The following is a 22251-nucleotide window of genomic DNA, read 5'->3' as shown; positions in this document are numbered from 1 at the left end:
TTTTGTACTAATTAGCCAAATGGTTGACTATAGAGAAAGCTAATTCTGATATAACCCTACATAAGTAACCAACTGTTTGCAGTCAGTTAATATCTAGTCAGTTTTGTTTTCCATGATGTGCCAGTTCTAGCACAATTTTTCTCTCTTCTGAAAGTGTTCATGATACGTAGAATTCTGAATAGTCTTTAAATCTTTAGACTATAAATATTTCTTCAACTCAAATGATATTTCTTCAAAATATTTTATTTTCTTTTATTTTTAAACCCTTACCTTCCATCTTGGAATCAATACTATGTATTGGTTCCAAGGCAGAAGAGTGGTAAGGGCTAGGCACTAGGGGTTAAGTGACTTGCCCAGGGTCACATACCTAGAAAGTGTCTGAGGACAGATTTGAACCTAGGACCTCCTATCTCTAGGCCTGGCTCTCAATCCATTGAGCTACCCAGCTGCCCCCTTCAAAATATTTTGTATTAACCTCCCCTCTATACCAATTATTACATATAATTTGGCTTAGTTTGTCAAAATCTTCCCTAGTTTTCACCATCTACCTTTAAGGTGCAAATGTCTTCCTGGTAACCTTTTTACTTATGCTTATTATGAGTAGTACAAGACAAGAGAATGAATTGTTTCATGAAATGATATTTTTGTTGTCTTTGGACATGGGATAAAACTAAGACTATCAAAATCTTTTGTTTCTCTAAGGAAAAGCTACAAAAAATCTTACCATTTAATTTTCCTTCATCTTCAGATTTCACTTATTACAAGAATTTCAGTATTGAGGTGGCTCAGGGTTCCAAGAGTACAGAAACCCTAAAAATATTTCTTCACATCTTCTTCCTTCTTTTGTATCATGGCACTACTATCACTTTGGAAGCAAAAGTGGAACCACAGAGAATTGAAGGCCTTTGATTAATGGGTTGCCATAGTTAAAGAACACATTAACTGGTGACTAGTTCCTCCATTCTTAATTAGGTTAACTCTCACATCCAAAGAACTGGTCTATTTCTGAGATTTTATTCAAAAGTGTCCCAGTACGGAAGAACATGCTACTGACCTATCCTTTGAGAATAAAAATGAAAGTAGATAAGAAAGGAAGCATGGTATCATAATAAAGAGCTGACAATAGAATCACCAAGACCTGGGCCAAGTCATGCCTCTGATGCATCCTGGTTGTGTGATGCTGGGAATGTCACTTAATCTCTCAATGCCCCAGACAACTCTTTAAAACTATAAACTAGAGAAAAAAGTTGACCATATAGACTGGTATGAATTTCTCACAGGAGAGTCTCCAAGACTGGGCTAAAGATGAAAAAAAGGTTATGTTTTCTACTACCCTAAAGTTTATAAAACATTTCATTTGATCCATACAAAACTCCTGTGAAATAGATGGTGTAATACAATGGAAAGAGATCTGGCTCTGGAATTAGAATACCTGGATTAAAATCCTGCTCTGATGCTTACTAGCTGTGTGATATTGGACAAGTCATCTCATTCCCTGGCCTTCAGTTTCTCCATTCACAAAATGAGAGAATTTCACTACATGGCCTCAGATATTTCCTCCAGTTCTAGATTCATTATTTTAAGTAGGCACCATTATTATTCCCATTTCAAGAATGATGTCTCCAGTTTATTGTGTCTTGCCTAGGGTCACACAGTAAGTATCTGAGATAGGATGTGAACCCAGGTTCTCTTCATTTCAATTTTAGCACTCTATACATATTATGCTAAGCTGTCACTTCTATTCTATCCTGAGAAGTCAGTTGGACTTTGATGGAGACTAACCTTCAACTTTTGAAAAATAGTCACTATGTATACTTCCTGTGCTCCAGGCTCTGGAATACTTCCAGCGTCATCTGGAATTATCTTGGGAGATATGTTTTTTCTTACCATCATCTCTTTTGGGTTTGACCTTAGGCTTATCTAATGAGGCACTAGCCCAACAGAAACTGGCTTCCTCTCAGACCTTCTGTCCCTAAGTAATTGAGTTCTTACAAGAGAGTTCTAACATGTCTGATATGAACTGACATCTCTTACAATGTCTTCCCAGCCCCACAAAAATAACTTTTAAAGTATTTTCTGGAGTCAGCTTCTTCCAGGGAATTACTATAGATGAATATCAACTGTTGGTTTAGTCTTAAACCATGGCACTAGCAATTTACTACATGTTTATATGGTTCTTTGTGCCCAATTTGTGGTACTTTTCTGAACTCATATTGATCTGATCAGGCACAGTTAGATACCCCAAAACAGAGATGTCATTTTAAGTCTTTTTTAGTATGAAGAAAAACATCCAACTAACTAGTAGTTTGTTAATTACTTAATACACTGAGTTAGCATGAAATCAGAGTAAATGCTAGTCTTTTAAAAATTATAATTAATTAATTAATTTAGAATATTTTTCCATGGTTATATGATTCATGATTTTTCCCATCCCTTTTCCTTCTCCCCTCCTAGAGCTGATAAGCAATTCCATTCATTTATACTTGTATCATTCTTCAAAACTTATTTACATATTATTTATATTTTCAGTAGAGCGATCATTTAACACCAATATTCCCAATCATATCCCCATCAAACCATATGATCGAGCATATGTTTTCTCCTGAATTTCTACTCCCACAGTTCTTTCTCTGGATGTGGATAGTGTTCTTTCTCAGAAGTTCCTCTGAATTGTCCTAGATTGTTTCATTGCTGCTAGTAGAAAAGTGATGCTAGTCTTTTTTTTTTAATCCTATCTGAAAGAGACTATGAATGGAATTGAAAAGAATTCACTTTAAAAACTTGGAATGGAAATGTATTTATCCAATTTGTTTTGAGTTCTGTTTTTAACCCAAAATGAACTTTAAAGAAAAATGGATAAAGCTTTTTTTTCTTAGTGATTTTTTGGGGGGATTGAGGGGAGGGAAGTTGCTATTGTGTGTTTGTGTTTTTGAGGATTCGTGTTCTTTTTCAGGCCCTATATTTAATACAAAACATTCTCTGAATCTTTCAAAAACAAACAAATAAAAAACTGCCTGACTTTGAGTATAAAGAATGATGGCTTAGTAATATTGGTTACAAACATAGCTATTGTTTTTGTCTTTGCAATAGAGCTTTCTTGATTTTCTTTTAATCTTTTCCAGAAGGCCTACATTTTTTATTAAAGAAAGTAGCAGTGAAATCACAAGTATCAGATCTTTGCAATAGCTAAAATGTTGGTACCCTGAGTTTTCATATACTTATACATTAAAGTAAAACAAACCTATCTTCATTCTCCCCACATCTTAAAATTGAAAATGACTTATTTTCCAAGAAGGGACATTAGTTTATTAATTGCCCATTTGTTGTAACTCATTCTTGATCAGTTTTTGTGGTTTTTCATGGGTACTGTATATATATTGTTTTTTAATTGATTTATGCAATAGACCTTGTTAAAATATTCATTTAAATTAAACATTTGTACTAAACAAAGTAATGAAATAAGTTGATTAATCCCTTTGAAATTCCCTCTTACAGTTTGCTCAATGCTTTTGAGAAAATAAGAAATGTTGTTATTGCCCAGTGGGATTGTAAGTCAGAGGCAAAAATGTGTTTTTTTGGGCAAAGGTTCTACTTACTGGGCAGGAACTAACTAGGTTTCTAGCCCATTAGGGATTCCAGACTATGAACTCCTTGAGAGGAAGTTCTGGGATTTTTATTTGTTTGTTTTTTGACCTTCCTTTGTATCTTCAGTGTTTACTCTAGTGCCTGGTACATAGTACGTACTTTATAGATGCTTATTCATTTGACTTCCCTTTTCTTGATGGTCTTGCTCCTGGGTTTGTTAAATGTGACTTTCATAACCAGAATACACCCCAAAGTCTAAACATGTTTGGGTGGGTTCTTTATTGTAGTCACCTAAGCTAAAAATCTCAATGGAGTAACTTAGACTTTTTAGTCTACCAAAGAAGGCTTACGTTTAATCTGCCTGCAATTGCAGTAATGATAACAGTAAATTGCATTTGCATAACCTTATAGAGTTTATAAGGTACTATTCCTTACAAAAGTCCTATGAAGTAGGCAATATAGATATTATTATCTAATTGACTTTATAGAATCAGAATATTGAGATTCAGAGACATTGGAGAAGGAAAAGAGCCAGGACCCAAAACTATCTCTTTTGATTTCAAGTGCTACCAGGTTGCCTCCCAGCAGGACATATTTTGACAATGGAGATTTGCTAAATGCCAAAATTAGTAATAATAAAAATCAGAAGACTTGTAATGCAAAAGTCAAACAAAATTATTTTTAGAACAGAAGGAAAATAGAATCTAGAGCTGAAAAGGACCTTCAAGATCTTTGAGTTCAACTTCCTTATCTTTCAGATGAGGAAAGTGAGACACAAGGAAGGGAAATGACTTACCAAAGGCCACAAAGATACTAAGGAGTGAGCCAAGTTTGAACCCTAGACTTCCAATTAAAAAAATGTATTGCTTTTTACAACATCGATTCTGACAAAAACAATGGTTATGAATGAAGTTTTATTCAAGGGGTGGATGTTAATCTATACATTTTCAAAGCTATAACAAACATTCTCAATGTACAGAGATTAAAAAGCATCTATTTTCCCTTTTCCCTTTTCCCTCCTGCTGGAATTGTGTATCCTTTAGGGATTCTATTTATCTAACAAGCATTCATCGAGAACTAGAATTCCTAGATGAGTCTTGCAAGAATTTAGAAATATGTATGTATACAGTATCCTATAAATTGCAAAATGCTATATAATAGTAAAGTATATACACAGGAGTTACAGTATCAGTTTTGGCCAAAGACTACTGTAAAGAATTATAGTGCAAAGAATTAATAAGGTATGGTATTTAAAATGTTGTATGGTCTACATAGATACATGACCGCATAAAATAATGTTTTTTGAATGAACGAATCAATTATCCAAAACAGAATGGCTCTAGAATGAGTTTCTGCATATAAAAATAGGTAATATTTTAGATTTAGTTGTATCAAAGGACAATTAAGACCAATATATTATTATATCTAAAGTAAATTTAGTTCTTTTGAAATTACCCATGCAAATGAGGGAAGAAATAATTTGAAGTTATAGGTATATCTGACCCATGCAATAGCTAACTCTTTCTTTCTAGTGTCATTATAGAGTCAATTTTGGTTAAAATTATCTCCAATAAAAACTTGTTTTAATTCTATATACATAGGAAGAAATGAAATGTATCGTGGAAAGGCCTCTAGATCATGTGTAAACATGAATGCCTTTGGTGAACTGAGGAGTAGGCTGGTTTGGGGAGTTTCTTGGTGAATTTTTTGGGGGACCCAGAACTTAAACACATACATACACACAATGTTGTATGGACAGTGGCATAGAAAATGTAAAACCTCTTTCTGCTTTTCTCCTGCCTTACTACATCCTTTTCCCTTTCTGCCTGCACAAGACCTATGTTACACCAATGCCCAGATCCATGATATTGACCCTGAGTGAAAATGAGGCAGTCCTGGAAGTGGTTGCTTCCACTGGAACTTGATGGTTTTTTTTTTTTTACATATTTCCTTTGTTCTGAGGGCAGTTAGGGCCCCTTCAGGCAGGACCAAGCTTGGGCTGGCAAGATGTTTCTCTGACTTCTCTTCATGAACATGAAGAAGACTAGCTGTTCTCTGCATCAAGCAAATGTAGAATATGATATGTTTTATCTCAAATTGATATTGCATACTATTTGATGGGTTTGAAGATGTTCACAGTATCTTCCTTGTAATCTTTAGTTCTCTTGATAGTTTAAGCCCCTTGGAAATAAAAAATTCAAAAATTCAAAACATATTTCGTTTTCTGAGAGCTCATTTTTTAGGATTTATTAAGCAATGCTGTCTTTAAAATGGAAAATATTTGAATGAGAATACTCTGCTCTTTTCACTTGGCTTTTTCCTTTGGTAGGAATTTTTAAAAAATTATTTTATTTATTTATTTGTTTGTTACATTAAAATACCCAGTTAAATCCTAAATCCTTCCATCTTATGCCCCCAGTAGAGAATGCATCATTTGACAAAAGGATATATGTATATGTAAAATGATGGCTTACTTATTTCTGTTGATCAGTGCTTTTTCTGGATGTGGAAATACCCAAGTCATGCTGCAAACAGTATTTCTGTTGCTGTATATAAAGTTGTCTTGTGTTTGCGCATTTTACTTTTCACTATTTCCATGGTTTGTTGTTGTTGTTGTTGTTTTGGTAGGAATTTGGAGGAGAAGGACTCCGGACCTTGGCCATCGCATACAGAGACCTAAATGAAGAATACTTTAAAGAGTGGTTTAAATTGCTGGAAGAGGCAAACAGAGAATTTGATAAGAGAGATGAGTGTATTGCTGCAGCATATGAAGAGATTGAAAAAGATATGATGGTATGTGTTCCAAGATATGTTGGGATGAATTTTAAAATATGACACATGGATGGCTTGTTGAATAGATGATTGGTGTAAAGCAGCTGTTGTTTTCAAACACTAAATCACATTTTATATATTTTATATGTTGGCTCTGAATTTATTCTATACACAAATATAGGGATGATTCTGCTAGAACTGGCTTAGATTTCTGCTTATGCAAAAGAGGAGGCTAAGTAGTGAATGAAACTCATTCTTTGTACACTTTGGGAACATGTTTCCTTTCCTGGGTCCATGGAATTTGGCACAAGGCAGGGCTGTGGAACTGAACTACCTGATGGATCAGTCAGGGGAAGAGCATCTCACCTGTCTCTACTAGATTCTTTATAAGCTCCACTTAGACCACATCTAGCCCTGCCTTTGGCCTTTCTTCTGCCCTCTGGGAAGTCCTTAGGTTTTAACCTTATTCATATTACAGGCCTGACACTCACTAGTTAGATAAATAGCTAGAAAAGTAATATGGAGTCTCCTTGAAGCATTCTCAGTCTCTGTTTCCTCATCTGTAAAATGGAGGAGTTGCATTCACATAGGGTTACTGGGAGGAAAATAATTTGTAAATCTTAAAAGCATTATATGTCTGAGCTATTCTTATTTCCATACCTAGGAGTCTGAATTTCCTGATCAGTCCATTGTGTATAATGGAAGCACTCCTTCCCTTTCCCCTCTCCGAGCAGAATTATCTGAATTTATTCTATACACAAATCTAGGGATAATTCTGTTAGAGCTGGTAGAATCTCAAGTCTAGGCAACTTAAATGTCAGAGAAAGTTAGTGTTTGGAAAAGGAAAGAAAAAAAGGTGACCCTTAAATCTTCTTGGTATCCAATGGTATAAGATATATATATATGTATATATAATATATAAAGACATATATTTATTCATTTATTATATATTGTGTGTTATATAATAATAAATAAATTTGTTTATTTATTGTACCATATATTTATATATATTTATTTATAGACATTTATTTATATACATATAATTTAAATAATATAATATATAACGATATTATATATAAATATATTGATGTGTATGAATATATTTATATTTTTAGATATAAAATATACTTATATTTTTATATATATTTCCAGATTATTTTGAGAAATCTTGGGGCTATGCCAGTAATTTATTCATGCTGCATCATACCTTAGATGTCTTATCTAAGGTATCATGTCAATCAGTTAATCAGTCTACATTTGGTATTTTAAGGTTTGCAAAACACTTGGCCTACATAATCAAATTTGATATTCACAGCAACCTGAAATGGAAATGCTACAGGTATACTTAAAAAAATATTCTTGCTTTCTGTCTTAGTAATGACTCTAAGAGAGAAGGGCAAGGGCTGGGCAAAGAGATTTGAATGACTTGCCCAGGATCATACAGTTAGGAAATGTTTGAGACCAGGTTTGAACCCAAGTCCCCCAGGTCCAGGTCAGGCACTCTATCCCCTGTGCCTACAGGTATTAGTAATGCTTTTTTTTAACAAATGAGGAAACTGAGGCCAGAAGTGGTTGGCACAGCACCTAGCACAATGCCTGGTATCTAGGAAGTATTAATAAATGTTTGTTGACTGATTAACCCACTTGACTGACTCATTTTGGTATTAGTGAGAAAAGATCCCAACCCATGCCATTTTGACTTTCAGACCAGTGCTCTGTCTACCATGTTAGTGCTGATTAAGTGCAATGAAACACAGAGTTTGTTGGTTTGAATTATGTACATGCATGTCTCCCTCCATTGTGTGTACATTTGATTAATAGAGTTGACTCTGTACTACACCTTATAGGGGGTATAATTCACACATATTATAATAATAATATAACAACAATATTGCTCCCTTTTTCTAGAACCTGATATTATTGGCTGTAGTCTCCTTACTTAGATTAGGGAAACTTTAGACTATAGATTGTAGAAAGATTGGATCCAGATTTGAAATCAGAGACATTTAGAGCCTGAAAGGAAATGATACGATAGAGTATGCCTGGGTGCCATTAGTTGGAACCAGCTGTGTGAGAATGGAGATATCACTTAATTTCTCAGAGCCCTCCTCCCCACGCAATTTTGTAAAAGTACATGAAATAGAGAAGTCCTTAGACCTTTCCAACTTGTCCGAAGAAAGAGTAAAGTCAAGCCAACAAGATAAAAGATTACATAGACACATGTCAAGAGGCTGGAGCCAGTGAGTAGGTAGTGTGGCTGGTTCTTTGGAATATAATTGGATAACATCTTTGTCAAGAGCAATGAGGGTTGATATTAGAAGTTCAAAACCAAGATCAGAGTGAGAATGAATGAGGGGGTAAAATTGGATACAGTACAGAGTTTCCCAATTAAAGCTAGGTATAGTTTTTGATGTATTCACACTGACATCCTTCATTAGATCTCTTACAAGGTTCTGTACTTAAGGTTATTGCTAATCAGTTATTGCATTGTTTAGCTGATCTATATCTAGAACCATCTTTCCCCCACTTTTTCTATCCATTTCTCCCTTAGAATTAATCAGTCAATCAACCTGCATTTATTTAATGCCCATTATACATTAAACACATAAACATGTGCTAATCTATGAAGATTAAAAAAAAAAACCCAACCCAAACAGGCAAAAGACAATCCTTGCTCTCTTGGAATTTAGTCTAATGGGAGAAACAAAATGTAGACAACTCTATAATATGCAAAATACTTAACAGGATAAATAGGAGACAATTAACAGAAGGAATTCACCAGAACTAAGAGGTTGGAAAGGGCTTCCTATAAGAAGGTGGGAATTTATTTGGGACTTATAGGAAGCCAGGGAGGTCAGTAGCTAGAGCCCAGGAGAAAAAATGTTCCAAGCATGGGGCAAAGCCAGAGAAAAAGCCTGGAGCTTAGAGTTAGAGTGTCTTGTTCTTGGAACAACTTGTAGGCTGGCTAGTGTCATTATATTGAAGTGTAGGTTATGAAGGGCTTTGAATGCCAAAAAGGACATTTTGGATTTGATCCTGGAAGCATCATTTCTTTCACCTACACACCAAGATTTATGGGGGTAGTAGTCAGAACAGTGTATCCCTAGAATTGACTGGACCTTTGCTTCCAAATTCTATTGTTGAGAATACCTATGTACTTCTGTTAATGCCAGGAATTTTCTTTTCTTCAATGCAGTTACTAGGTGCTACCGCGATAGAAGACAAATTACAAGATGGTGTTATTGAAACAATTGCTAGTTTATCCCTCGCTAACATTAAGATCTGGGTCCTCACAGGAGACAAACAAGGTAATTTGAAGTAGTATTATATTGATAATTTTTGTAATGTGAAGGAAATTATTACAGTAAAATTTCTATTTGAGGAAAACCAATTAAAGATGCGTAATTAAATAAATATTTTAGGAATCAAATAGAAAAAATCTAAAGAGAAAAAAAGCTTATATTTGAGATATTAAGAAAACCCTCAAAACTTCCATAATTTGGATTCAATAGAATCTCCTGTTTTTTAAATCTTCATTGTCATTCAGTTTTTTTCAGTTGTATCTGACTTTTCATGACCTTATTTGGAGTTTTCTTGGCAAAGCTAATGGAGTGGTTTGTCATTTCCTTCTCCAGCTCTCTTTATAGATGAAGAAACTGAGACAAACTGAGTTAAGTGACTTGCCCAGACAGCAAACAGGTGTCTGAGAATGGATTTAAACTCAGATCTTCCCTAGTCCAGGTCCAGAACTCTAGCCCCTGTGCCACTACTGCCTCTTCATTACTCTACAATAAGAATTGAGGTTCAAAATGAAGATTTGGGGGATTTGTCTCATCTTCATTTATTCATTGAATAATGATAGCTAGCATTTAGAAAACACTTTAAGGTTGCAAAGTACTTCATATAGGCTATCTTATATGGTCCTCCCAAAAACTCTAGAAAGTGTTATAGAGCTTATTATTATTATTATTATTCATATTATTATTGTTCAGCTTAGCTGCCAGGAAACCAGAAAATTCAATGAAACAAACACCATTTTATAAGATCTTAATGCTTAATTAAAGTTTTCATTATATTTTGATTAAGTAGCTTATTTTATTTTATTAGTTAAAAGATTTATTTAGTTTTATAGAGATCATTGGATTAGAAGTTAGGAGGCCTGAATTTGGTCTTTGATGGAACAGAATTGTAGCCTGGGACAAATCTTCTTAACTTTATGTCTCTTTTTTCCATAAAATGAGAGGACTGAAATAGCCTTTAAGGTTCCATCTAACTCTACCATGATGTATTCCTAACTGAGAAATCTCACTGGATAGATTTAGAGAGAGAAGGGGGAGTGAAAAGCAGCATGGCATAGATGTTCAGCTTTGGCATTAGGAAAACATGGGTTAAATTCACTTTTGATACATACTAGTTGTTTAACCAGGGGAGTATTACTTAATTTACCAGGAGCCTAAACAGTCCCAAAAGACTATAAATGACAGATTAATTACTTGTCTTGATCAGTTGAGACTTTACACACTGAGAGTATGCTACACTGAAAAAATCATAGATCTAGATCAATCAATTTTAAAAAATCATTTATAATTAGAAGCATTTGCTTGGTATATAAGGAGAGTTAGTCAACAGTCAACAAGCACTGATTAAGAATTTGTTATGCCTGACACTGTCTAAGAATTATGTGTATAAATTAGATATTGTATATATTATGTGTATTAATTAGATATTGTATATATTAGCAGAGGCTGCTAGGTGGCTCAATGGATAGAGCACTGGGTCTATAATCAAGAATATCTGAGTTCAAACACTTACTTAGCCTTAAATGCTTACTAGCTGTATCTCTCTCTCTCTCTCTCTCTCTCTCGCTCTCTCTGTCTCTCTGTCTCTGTCTCTGTCTCTGTCTCTCTCTCTCTCTCTCACTTTCTCTGTATTCTATAAAATTTAAAAATAAATTAAAATTAAATTAAATTAAAATAAATTTAAAAAAAAATTGTACAGCCCAGTGGAACTGCTTGTCGGCTTGGGGGTGGTGGTGGTGGTGGGAAGAGCATAGGGAAAGAAAATGAATCATGGAAACACAGAAAAATATTTAAAACTAAACTTTAAAAATAAATTAAAATATATTCTATAGATATAAATATGTATCTATATATTCTATATATCTTTTATAGATATAAAATCTCTTGCATGTATACATATTTTATGTGTATATATGTAATATATATATATATATCTTTTTATATATATATCTTTTTTAATAAGCATACACATGTTATATGTTGCTGTTGTTCAGTCTTGTCCAATTCTTTGGGATTCCATGGACCACAGCACTTCAATGCTATCCATGGGATTTTCTTGGCAAAAATACTAGTTATTTGCCATTTCTTTTTCCAGTGGATTAAGTCAAAGAGGGGTTAAAGGATTTGCCAAGGGTCACACAGCTAGCAAGGGTATAAGGCCAGATTTGAACTCAGGTCTGTCTTCCTGACTACAGACCCAGCATTTTCTACTTACTGAGCCCTCTACTCTGTCCCCCTCTCTCTTTCACTCTTTCTCTGCTTAATAACATAAGTATCTACTCCATTGGCAGCTTTTACCTTTACACAGGAGTGTGTGCACTTAGGTGTACATCTCTGTGTTTATGGATGATCTCACCAACTGAGCTGACTTTCATTTCTCCACAGAAACTGCCATGAACATTGGTTATTCTTGTAACATGTTGACGGATGACATGAACGAGGTATTCATCATATCAGGGCACAGTGCAGCAGAAGTCTGGGAAGAACTCAAGTAAGTACACCTTTTACAAAAATCAGACTGAATCTTAAGAATATGGGGGGGGGGAGCGGTAAGTACCCTCTAGTTACCATCCAATATAAGGCTTGCTCATATGTGAGATTTGAAAATCATTTTCATAAATAAGATTCACAATAATTGGGATTAATAACAAATCACTGAAGTGAAGATTTCAGTTTTTCCTCCATGCTTTCACTTCAGTGGTTAGGTGTAATATTTTATTAAACCGTGGTACAATGGAAATGGGGCAGATGTCAGATTAGAAGACTGGGTTGCACCCATTTAACTCCACAAACTCTACTGAGTATATTCTGTAAGCAAGGCATTGTGTCAGGATTTTGGATGCAAAGATGAAAACACATGAGAAGCTTTGAATTCAAGGAGCTTGGATTCTTCCAGAGTCTATGACATTCAACATATAATTAAATTCCAAGACCATTTGAGGAGGGAAAGGCAACAGCTGAGAGAATCAAGGAAGACAGGAGAAGGCAGGCCAATTGAGCCCTGAAGATTGCTAAGGAGTCTAAGAGGTGGAATTGAGGAGGAATTAGATTCTTGAACTGGGGTATGGTCTACACAGAATCATGGAAACAGAATATGGAACATTAAGTTTGTAGAACAGTTGACATTTTGGCCAGAACATAGAGTACAAAAAAGGGAATTAAATAAAGCAAGAAGAATGACTTCTGGTTAGATGTTGAGATGAAGAATTTATATTTTATCTTAAATGCAATAAAGAACCAATTCTTTAGGAACATTATTTTGGCAGCTTTTGGGATGATGAAATTGAGAGAAGAGAAACTAGAAGCAAGGAGACAAATTGGGAGGTTACAGGAGTAATACAGGAAAAACAGATAAATACAAAGACGGACTAGGAGTCTACTGTAGTAGTACAAGTAAGAGTCTTAAGTGCCACCATGAGGGTGGTGGAGATATGATTAGAGAAGGGGATGAGTGCTAAATATATTGGGAAAGTGAATTAATGAGATTCGCCAATTGACAGTGCATTAGATAGAGTGAAGGGCCAGGAGTCAAGAAGACTCATCTTCCTGAGTTCAAATCTAGGTTCAGATACTTTCTAGGTGTACAACCCCTAGGCAAGTCACTTAATACTGTTTACTTCAGTTTTCTCATATGTAAAGTAAACTGGAGGAGGGAATAGAAAACTACTACAATATCTGTTAAAAACAAACAAACAAAAAACAACAACATCCAAATGGAGTCAGAAAGAACTGGACATGATTGAAACCACTCAACAATAGTGGATGTGGAGACGAGGAAGAGGGAAGAACCAAAAATAATTACAAGGTTGTGAATCTAGAGGACTAGGAGTGTTGTGATACTTGCAACAGAAATAGGAAAGTTTTTAAGAAAGATAGGTTTAGAGCGAAAGATAATGAGTTCCATTTCAGACATTTTGAGTTTGAGATACCAATGAGATAATCAGGGGGAGACATCCAATAGAAATTGATTACGTATGAGAAAGAACACTATCCACATCCAGAGAAAGAACTGTGGGAGTAGAAACACAGAAGAAAAACATGTGATTAATCATATAATTCAATGGGGTTATGATTGGAGATGCTGACTTTACATGGCCACTCTATTGCAAGTTGTAATAATTTGGAAATAGGTTTTGAACAATGATACATGTAAAACCCAGTGGAATTGCTCATTGGCTCTGGGAGGTGGAAATGGAGAGAGGAGGGAAAGAACATGAATCATGTAACCATGGGAAAATATTCTATATTAAATTAATAAATAAATAAATTTATTTTCAAAATAAATTGATAATGAAAAATAGGTCAGGAAGGAAATTAAGATAGGATTTCATATAGATTTTAGTTGTCATTTTACTCAAGGGTTAAAAGCGAGCCCATGAGAATTGATGAGATTACAAAGAGTGAAGTATATATAAAGAGAAGAAGGCCTTAGGAAACATTGATATTTAGGGAGTGAGACAGATTTTGATCAATTAAAGGAGACAAAAGCAGGCAAAAAGATAGAAGAACCAAGAGAGAATAATGTCACAGAAGCCAAAGGAACAGAATATTCAGGAAAAAGGGATGCAGATGCTTTAGAAAAATGAAGAAAGATGAGGCATGAGAAAAGAGCTTTGGGTTAATGATTAAGAGAACGTTGGAGAAGGGACCTTCAGAAGCCAGCCAAATCTCACCAAATCTCATAAGGTCAACTTGGTTTCCTAGCATTGCTGTTTAGTAATTTCAGTTGTGCCTGACTCTTCCTGACCCCATTTGGAAATTTCTTGGCAAAGGTGGTTTGCCATTTCCTTTTCCAATTCATTTTATAGATGAAGAAACTGAAGCAAATGTGGTTAAGTGACTTGCCTGGAGTCGCACAGTTAAGCAAGTGTCTAAGGCCATATTTGAACTCAGTCCTTCCAGCTCTCGGGCTTGTACTCTATAGGCTGTGCCATCTAGCTGTCCTTACCTCTAAAATATCTAGTTTGTCTTGCTTATTTCCCATGTTTTATGTATTTACATATAGGTATCTGAAACAGTAGGATTTTTAAAAATTCTATTCTTGGATATTATTTCAGGTATATCCCTGGGTCACTAATCTGCTATCTGAAAAATCACAGAATTTTAGCCTTTTTTAGGATTTCAGTGGCCATGTAGTTCAATACATATCTTTCTTTTTTGTTTGACTTAAAATACAAAATATTCATTCAGGTTTCTTAGGCTAATGGTAGAATCAGACATAGTTGCTTCATTTTAATGTGAAAATATTGGGAGAAAGAGTGAAGTTTTTTCTTAGTAAATATGGTAATTTCATAAAAGATATTGTGAAAATACAATGAAATTTAAGATGGTGGAGTTGAATCCATACAATTTATACAGCGTGTTTACTGCTTTTTGTGCACTACAATTTACTAGACAGGCAAAGGTAAATAAAGTGAATTGGAATATACTTGGAGGTGCATTCTCCTCTCAAAGGGGATTCTGTACATATGTATAAAACTGTCATTTTCAGGATGAAATGTTAGGATTGCAATTTGTACTGTTTTGTAGTCTTACATATATGCTCTTTGGAGGTCAGTGGGAGTTCATGTGGAAAATGTGTGTAGAAAGAACAAGATTGAAGCAATAGTAGTTGTTACAAGGGAAATGACCTGAAGGCTTCTATTTAAGCTTGTCAGATATGTTCAGAAAATCGTGTAAACATGGATATATAATTTTCATGCATATTATGCATATTGTTTGCCTCAGATTTAACTTCTGAAAACAATACTAGACATATTGAACCCTAGGTTAATTCGATTCCCACAGCCCCTTTGATATTAAAGTCTAAGAGATATAATTGGGTTCTATTTGGGTTTCTTAGAAGATTGTTTTCCTTATTGCATTTCACAAACCCATGTGCCCTCTCCACAAAGAAAAGCATACTGAGAATGCATTTGGGGCTGTTCTGACAGATTAACTCATTCCATAATTCCTTTTGGTAGCCTTGATTACATGCTCCATTGCTAGAAAAATTCAAATTCTTTGAACAAGTCATGAACTAACTATACTTTCTCTAAAAATTCTCCCCTAAACTAGTATTTGTCACCCATTCATTCAACACATTTATCAAATGCCTGCTAAATACAAGTTCATTCATTCATTCATTTGTCACATATTTATTGAATACCTAGTCAGTGCCTGAGAGCAATTCAAAGGCAGGGTTCTACATTCTTTATTTAGAGAGAATAGGAACGTAAAGTTTGGTCTTAAATTGTTTTTTGTTACTAACTTCAAGCCAAGTTGTGTGCATGATACATATGAAAAGTACCTCTCCATATTCAATTTTTAAATAGATGCAATGGAGATTTAGACAATTCTGAAAGGTCTGACTTTTAGATCATAGATTGAATATATTAGCTCTAAAGATCATGTATTGAATATATGTACATATTTATAATGGAAGGTATAAGGGGTAAATTAGTGTTGAGACTGAATGTCTAGTGTTCATTGGTTTTGTTCTCTTTTCCTTTTATCCACAAATTATTGCAATCTTTAAGTTGATTATGTTTCCATGATCCTTTTGGGAAAACTGGTTTCCCAATAGGATCACAGGGAGGTAGGTATAAATGGAGATTCTGAACCCTAGGCTTCAATCCCCAGAAGTCTTTGGTATTTCCCAGAATTCCCTATAATCTCACCTGAGTCTCCACCTGGGTGAGATCACAATTAGTATTTAACTGGCAGTAACACCTCCCACGCGCTCTCTCTCTGCCATTGCAATGATGTAGGAAGAATAGTGGTAAGCTTAGCTAAGCGTGGGGATTTTTGAATGGGCTAATCAGCCATGGACATGTGGTTTTTATTTGTATCTCTTTTTTTCCTTGATTTCTAATAATCCTTAATAAACTTCAAAAATATAATATTTTTATTACTAGAGATAAAATTAGTTTTTACAAAGGGACATTAGACATCATCTAGTCCAGCTATCCCATTTTTCAGAGGAGAAAATTGTTGTCTTAAGAGATTGAAAGTGATTTACCCAAGGTGATATCATTAGTAATTATCAGAGCCAAGGTTGGGATTCAAATTCTGTGACTCCAAGTTAAACATTGCCAAGTTCAGCCTTCTTCCTTCTGTATGTCTTCATTTTCCTTCTGAAAAAGAGTCCTAGGCAAAATGTCACATTGGTGGCATTTGCAGTCAGTACATTCTTCCTGACATCTATCCCTTCTGTTGATATTTCACACTGTCATCTAGCTATCCAAGGAGGCTCTGGCCCTCTCTCTTTCTCCTGGCCCCTTCTCTCCCTTAACTTGCTGAGTGTCTTATTTATAAGTAAACTGATTTTAACTATCTGTTAAGTTGGGAATTATCCCAACTCACTTTAAGGGGACAGTAGCTTATCATTGCTAAATGCATTCTTTCTCCCAAGGGTGTTTGCATTTTTAAGAGTACAGCTAAAATGAAATGAAATGCATCTCCAATTGTGGATTTTGTAGCATAAGAAACAGATAATTCAAGGAGATAATTTTGGATAGAGAGAAGTTTTGTCAATATTCCTTTATTCCAAGAGTTTTATAACCCTATTTTTTAAAAACTTTACCTTCCATCTTAGAATTAATACTAATTATTGGTTCCAAGATAGAAGAGTGGTAAGCTCCAAGTAATTAGGATTAAGTGACTTGCCCAGGGCCACACAGCCAGGACATTTCTAAAGTCAGATTTGAGCCCAGGACCTCCTATCATTGAGCCTGGCTCTCTATCCACCAAACTACCAGGCTGCCCTTTAAACCCTTTTAAAAATGTAGAACCCTTTGACAATCTAGTAAAGTCTTTACACCTCCCCTTCTCCAAATAATGCTTTTAAATGCATTGAATATAATATATAATATTACAAAAAAGGATATTTTCCCATCTAAGTTCACAGACCCCATGAAATGTAATCACACACCTTGGGACCTCAGGTCAATGATACCTACTCTAATTGTACTATGTGAGTGATCAACATCTCTTATATTATTTTAATTATTCTCATATTTTGTTCAGAAACTAGAATAATACTTTACCAATAGCAGGCACTTAATATCTCAGTTAAACAAAAATTCATTATTTTTGCTATCTGGCCCCGAAAAACAACACTTTGTTGGCTCTCTGGAAATTTATTTTCCAAGGAGAATAAAGATATGTAGACAAATAAATGATGCAAAAACAAATGATCTACCAGCCAGTCAATGCCATTTAATAAGAACTTATGTTCTAGCCACTGTGATAAGTGAGAGGATAAAAAGAAAGGCATTATATATTCCACAGACTATTTTATCTGAAATTAAAGGCTTGTTTTAAGAATACGAGATTATATATATACATACATATATATAACAGTATCTATACATGATAATGACATATATACAGATATAAAATCTCACACATATATATACATAGAAATATGCTATCCTTGCATAATACATAAGAATTTATAACTTATATTGTATGTAATATATATATAATATAAAACCACTTTGAAGAACTATAAGGATTACATAAATACTAAATACATAGACATAGAAACTAATTCTAAATATTTTATATATCCCAAATCAATCAATGACCATGTCATCTATGAGAACAAATCCAAAATCTGAAATAGTATTAAAAAGAAATTTACTAGATTATTTGGTAGAGGAGAATGAACCAGAAAGATGTAGCTTCCTTTTCTTTAAGCTCTGGGAAGTTTACAAAGGTATCCACACACAAACTACATGTACACATTTGTAATTTTGCTGAGAGGGCAACACAAAAGCAAGGTAGATTGAAATAGACATCAATAAATGTAAACATTTCAGTTTGAGAAGTCAAAACACAAAGGAATCCAAAATATAAACTTTGGGAGAACCTAAACAAGATCAGAGTGAGTAAATCTCAAACGCAAAATGTGTTGTGTAGATCCAGGACTTGGGAGAATCTAAAATTTCTTATAGGCATTTTTGGCTTTTTTGGAGAGTTAGTGAGGTCAGAGCAATATTCTAGGTTCAAACAATTCCTAATAATTTAAAACTAACAAAATAATAATAAGTTTTCCAAAAAATGTAACAAAACATTTTCCATAAACATTTATCAAATATCTACTACATGATAGGTATTGTACTAGGCACTAGGGTTATAAAGACCAAAATGAAACTATACATCAGGGTAGGCAGCATATACATTTATAAGCAAAGACAAAATTAATAGATAAATATGAGAAAAAGGATATGGACAAAGTTAACATCCAAGTGACCTAATAGGAGAATAATGAGAAGACTGAAAAGGAATAGAACACTCTTAGCTAATGAAACCGAGGAAGGAATTACAGAGAAGATATTATTTGAGGTTGGCATTAAAAGAAGAGAAGAATTTTTACAGGTGAATATGGGAAAAAGTATCAGTTTCAGGTTTTTGGTTGAAAGGATACTTGAATTGGAGTTGGATTTGAACGTTAACTCTAACTCTTATTTGCTACGTGACTCAAAGCTAGTTATTTAACTTGACAGAGCCTCAATTTCCCCATCCATAAAATTGACATATCAGTAAACCTTACACACAAGTCTATTGTGAATTTCATTATTTCATAATTTCTTCATTTCATAAATATTTAACTCCTCTATGATGCTAGTTATTATTTGAACATGTTTTTTGTGCTCTTGCTTAGAAGACCATAAGAGCATTTCAAGTTTTGACTGACTGGACAATTGTTTGTAAAGTTATCCGTTTTTCCTACATATTATGGGTATAGCACAAGCTATGTTGATGCTGGGACCACTGTTCTATTCTGCCGTTGTTCAAGGTGCTCATAGAGAGAATTATACTAGTTCTAAGTAATCCACATGTAGGAAATGCTTTCTTTTTTAAACTCTTTCAATAGTCAGACTGTAAAATTAAAAAAAAATCAACAAACCAACTTTTCTGGTGTTCTTTAGATAGAATAATTGATGGGATTTTTCTCAGATCAACCAACTATGATAACATTATATAGTCATTGCTCATTCATCCTCAAGCTTTCTTAGCTGATACAAAAATAAGTAAGCAGTAATGGGTAGGGAAATTGTTTTATTGGTTTCATTTAAAGTGATGTGACAGTGAATAGAACCTTTGTGTATTTCCTGGTTATGTTGTCAAATGGATGAACACTCTGATACAAAAATGAGGAGTCTGTTACCTTGTCAAACTTTCCAGTGTAGAAATATTGAGCAATCAATATGCTCAGTACTTAAGCTTAAAACCATCAATGATTAAAAAATATAACATTACCAGAATGCCATAAGGGACTCTGAGAAAAGCATTGTGTCTATTTTCATGATATAGACTTAATGGTTTCAATAAATTATTGTGTTTAGATTCTTTCCCAGGGCACTGAAAGGGAGATTACATGACTTTGTCCATGACAGTATTTGGTCATACTTATGAGTCAATTTAGAATATTTATATTCTATACAGTATTTGAGAGATTCAGAGTCAATTCAGGATTCATATCTTCTTGACTGCAAGACTTACCCTCTATTCCTTACATCATGATAATACTTTTCTTTTTATATCTTTCCTATATCCAGTCAGACCTCAGGAAAAGGAGAAAAAATAAAGACTAAAGCGATCAATTTCTCACTTATCATTGTGTTAAGTAATCTTCTTATATCTTAATTTCAGTAAAGATGCATTTAATATCCAAATAAATATTCTACCTTTGAATTATTTTGTTCTTTCAACAATAGGTATTTTTATTTATTTCTCAGAAGAATTTTTGTTTAGTAGAGCACCCCATGTGACTTTAAATGGGACCAATGATTTTTATCATTGACTTTTCCTCTCAAACAAGGTAACATTGCTTATTTAGTCACTTGTTGGTGTATTCAAGATAGGCCAGGGATTTTAATACTTTTGGATCCTATAATTAAAGCATTTTTCTACATGCTTATATAATAGTATACCACCCTTCATTAGGAAGTTTGAGGGGATAAAAAACAAACCATATGTTTTTTTTTTGTTTTTAGCATTTGTTATGTGTATACTATGGTTAAGTGTTGTGTCTTATTCCAGCAAAATATATGGTCCAAGCATATAGAAATAGATTTGTGAGCTTCTTTTTTTTTTCTCTCTCTCTCATAAATTGTTTATGTAGAAACCAGATGGTGTTTGAAAAAAGTAAGTTCTAATAAGAAAGTCAGGGTGAATGTCAGCCAAAGAGCGGGGCAAATATTTTAATGTATGAAAGCCCATTCTTGACTTGAAGAATTAGTGAGTTCAGTAGGAATTAGGGGAGAACTCCCTGAAATCTATCCACACATTGTGGTGTCCTTTTTTGCTTTTTTTTTGTTTGTTTTGTTTTTTGGCCTGGAAAAATGTTATGCATCAGATTTAGATAATAACTTAAGGAAAACTGTCTTGACTATCTTGAGTCTTTTGCCTGAACTTCATCCTTCTTTGGTATATTTTCATTCTCTGGGAGGAAAACAGAGATTAAATCATTTATAGAGAATGATGGAGAACATCATTAAATAGGAAAACCCCATAAAATGTTTTCACTTTGATACTTTCTCAAAATCCAGTTTATATGCTCTGCAATAATTTCAAAGAAATGAAGAAATGTTCATCTCAGTGGTACATGTCTTCTTGTGTGTGTGTGTTTTATTTTGATAGATGGGACTGTAATTTTTCATGTACATAATAAATATTCTATAAAGTGAGTATTGCTTCAGAGAGTCAGATCCACCTATATTTTTAATTAACTTTCTCTCCTGTGCCACACCTTTGACTTTGGCCCCAAATTCCATTTTCTGCTCTATTTTCACTACTGATTTTATAGTCTTCTTTTCCTTCATTTTGTAATATAGATTTTTAAATGTATGACATTATGCTTAGGACTATATAGTAATAGTTTCTTATTTTATAAAGCAGGTTGTGATTCCATTATTGGGCCAGTAAGAGGAGATGTTGAGCCAGAAGATAAAATTAAAACACACACACACACACACACACACACACACACACACACACACACACACACACACACACATACTCACACACACACACTTAAATAATTAGTATTATTTTTCCAATAATTAGAAAGTTGAAGGCTAAATTCATTGATTTTTACAATGAACAGTCTCTTCTTTCAAAGGGGCCTCAATATAAAAATATTTCCATAAATGTTTTCTTTATTAGAATGAGTGTTTTGGGAACCATTTCATTTTACTTCTGGGCATAACTTTCATTTAGAGCCCATTCTTTGCTCCCCATTTACACACTGATTCTTAGCTTTGTAGAAGCAGAGTGGGAGGTGACTCAAAAGTTTTAGTTGTTCCAATTCACTGTAGCTCATCTACGAGGCTCTATGTGGGGAAGGAACTTGGAAGATCCAAGGCTCTGTTCCTTGTGAGGCCTCTCTCTGGTTGCTCTGGAATCCTCTGTGGTCATGCGGCTCTCTCCTGAGTTAACTTCAAAGCCTGCGATTTACTCATCCTTGAGTGAGAAGGTCCTCCAAGAGGAAATGTTCTTTCCTTTTACTATAGCCTTTTGTTGTTGTTCCCTAAACACGACTCTGGTACTTCTGAGATGTTCTCTAACCAGATCCCCAAATCCAACCAATACATCCTAGAGGTAG

General features: G+C 34.2%; 1 protein-coding gene across 6 annotated transcripts in view; it reads left to right on the top strand.

Annotated features, from left to right (window-relative positions):
- The window catches only part of ATP8B4 (ATPase phospholipid transporting 8B4 (putative)), a 384379-nt gene that overhangs the window by 295757 nt on the left and 66371 nt on the right, over positions 1 to 22251 (top strand). For all 6 annotated transcript variants that reach the window (XM_056810175.1, XM_056810180.1, XM_056810178.1 and 3 more), the window contains 3 exons: positions 6214 to 6378; positions 9554 to 9665; positions 12042 to 12147. In XM_056810175.1, coding sequence (XP_056666153.1) covers positions 6214 to 6378; positions 9554 to 9665; positions 12042 to 12147 — 383 coding nt within the window. The remainder of the gene's footprint in view (positions 1 to 6213; positions 6379 to 9553; positions 9666 to 12041; positions 12148 to 22251) is intronic.

The sequence above is a fragment of the Monodelphis domestica genome, chromosome 1 (genome assembly GCF_027887165.1).
Source record: "Monodelphis domestica isolate mMonDom1 chromosome 1, mMonDom1.pri, whole genome shotgun sequence".
NCBI classification, from domain to species: Eukaryota; Metazoa; Chordata; class Mammalia; order Didelphimorphia; family Didelphidae; genus Monodelphis; species Monodelphis domestica.
Note: the sequence above shows the minus strand (reverse complement) of the source record. Positions and strands in the feature narration are given on the sequence as shown.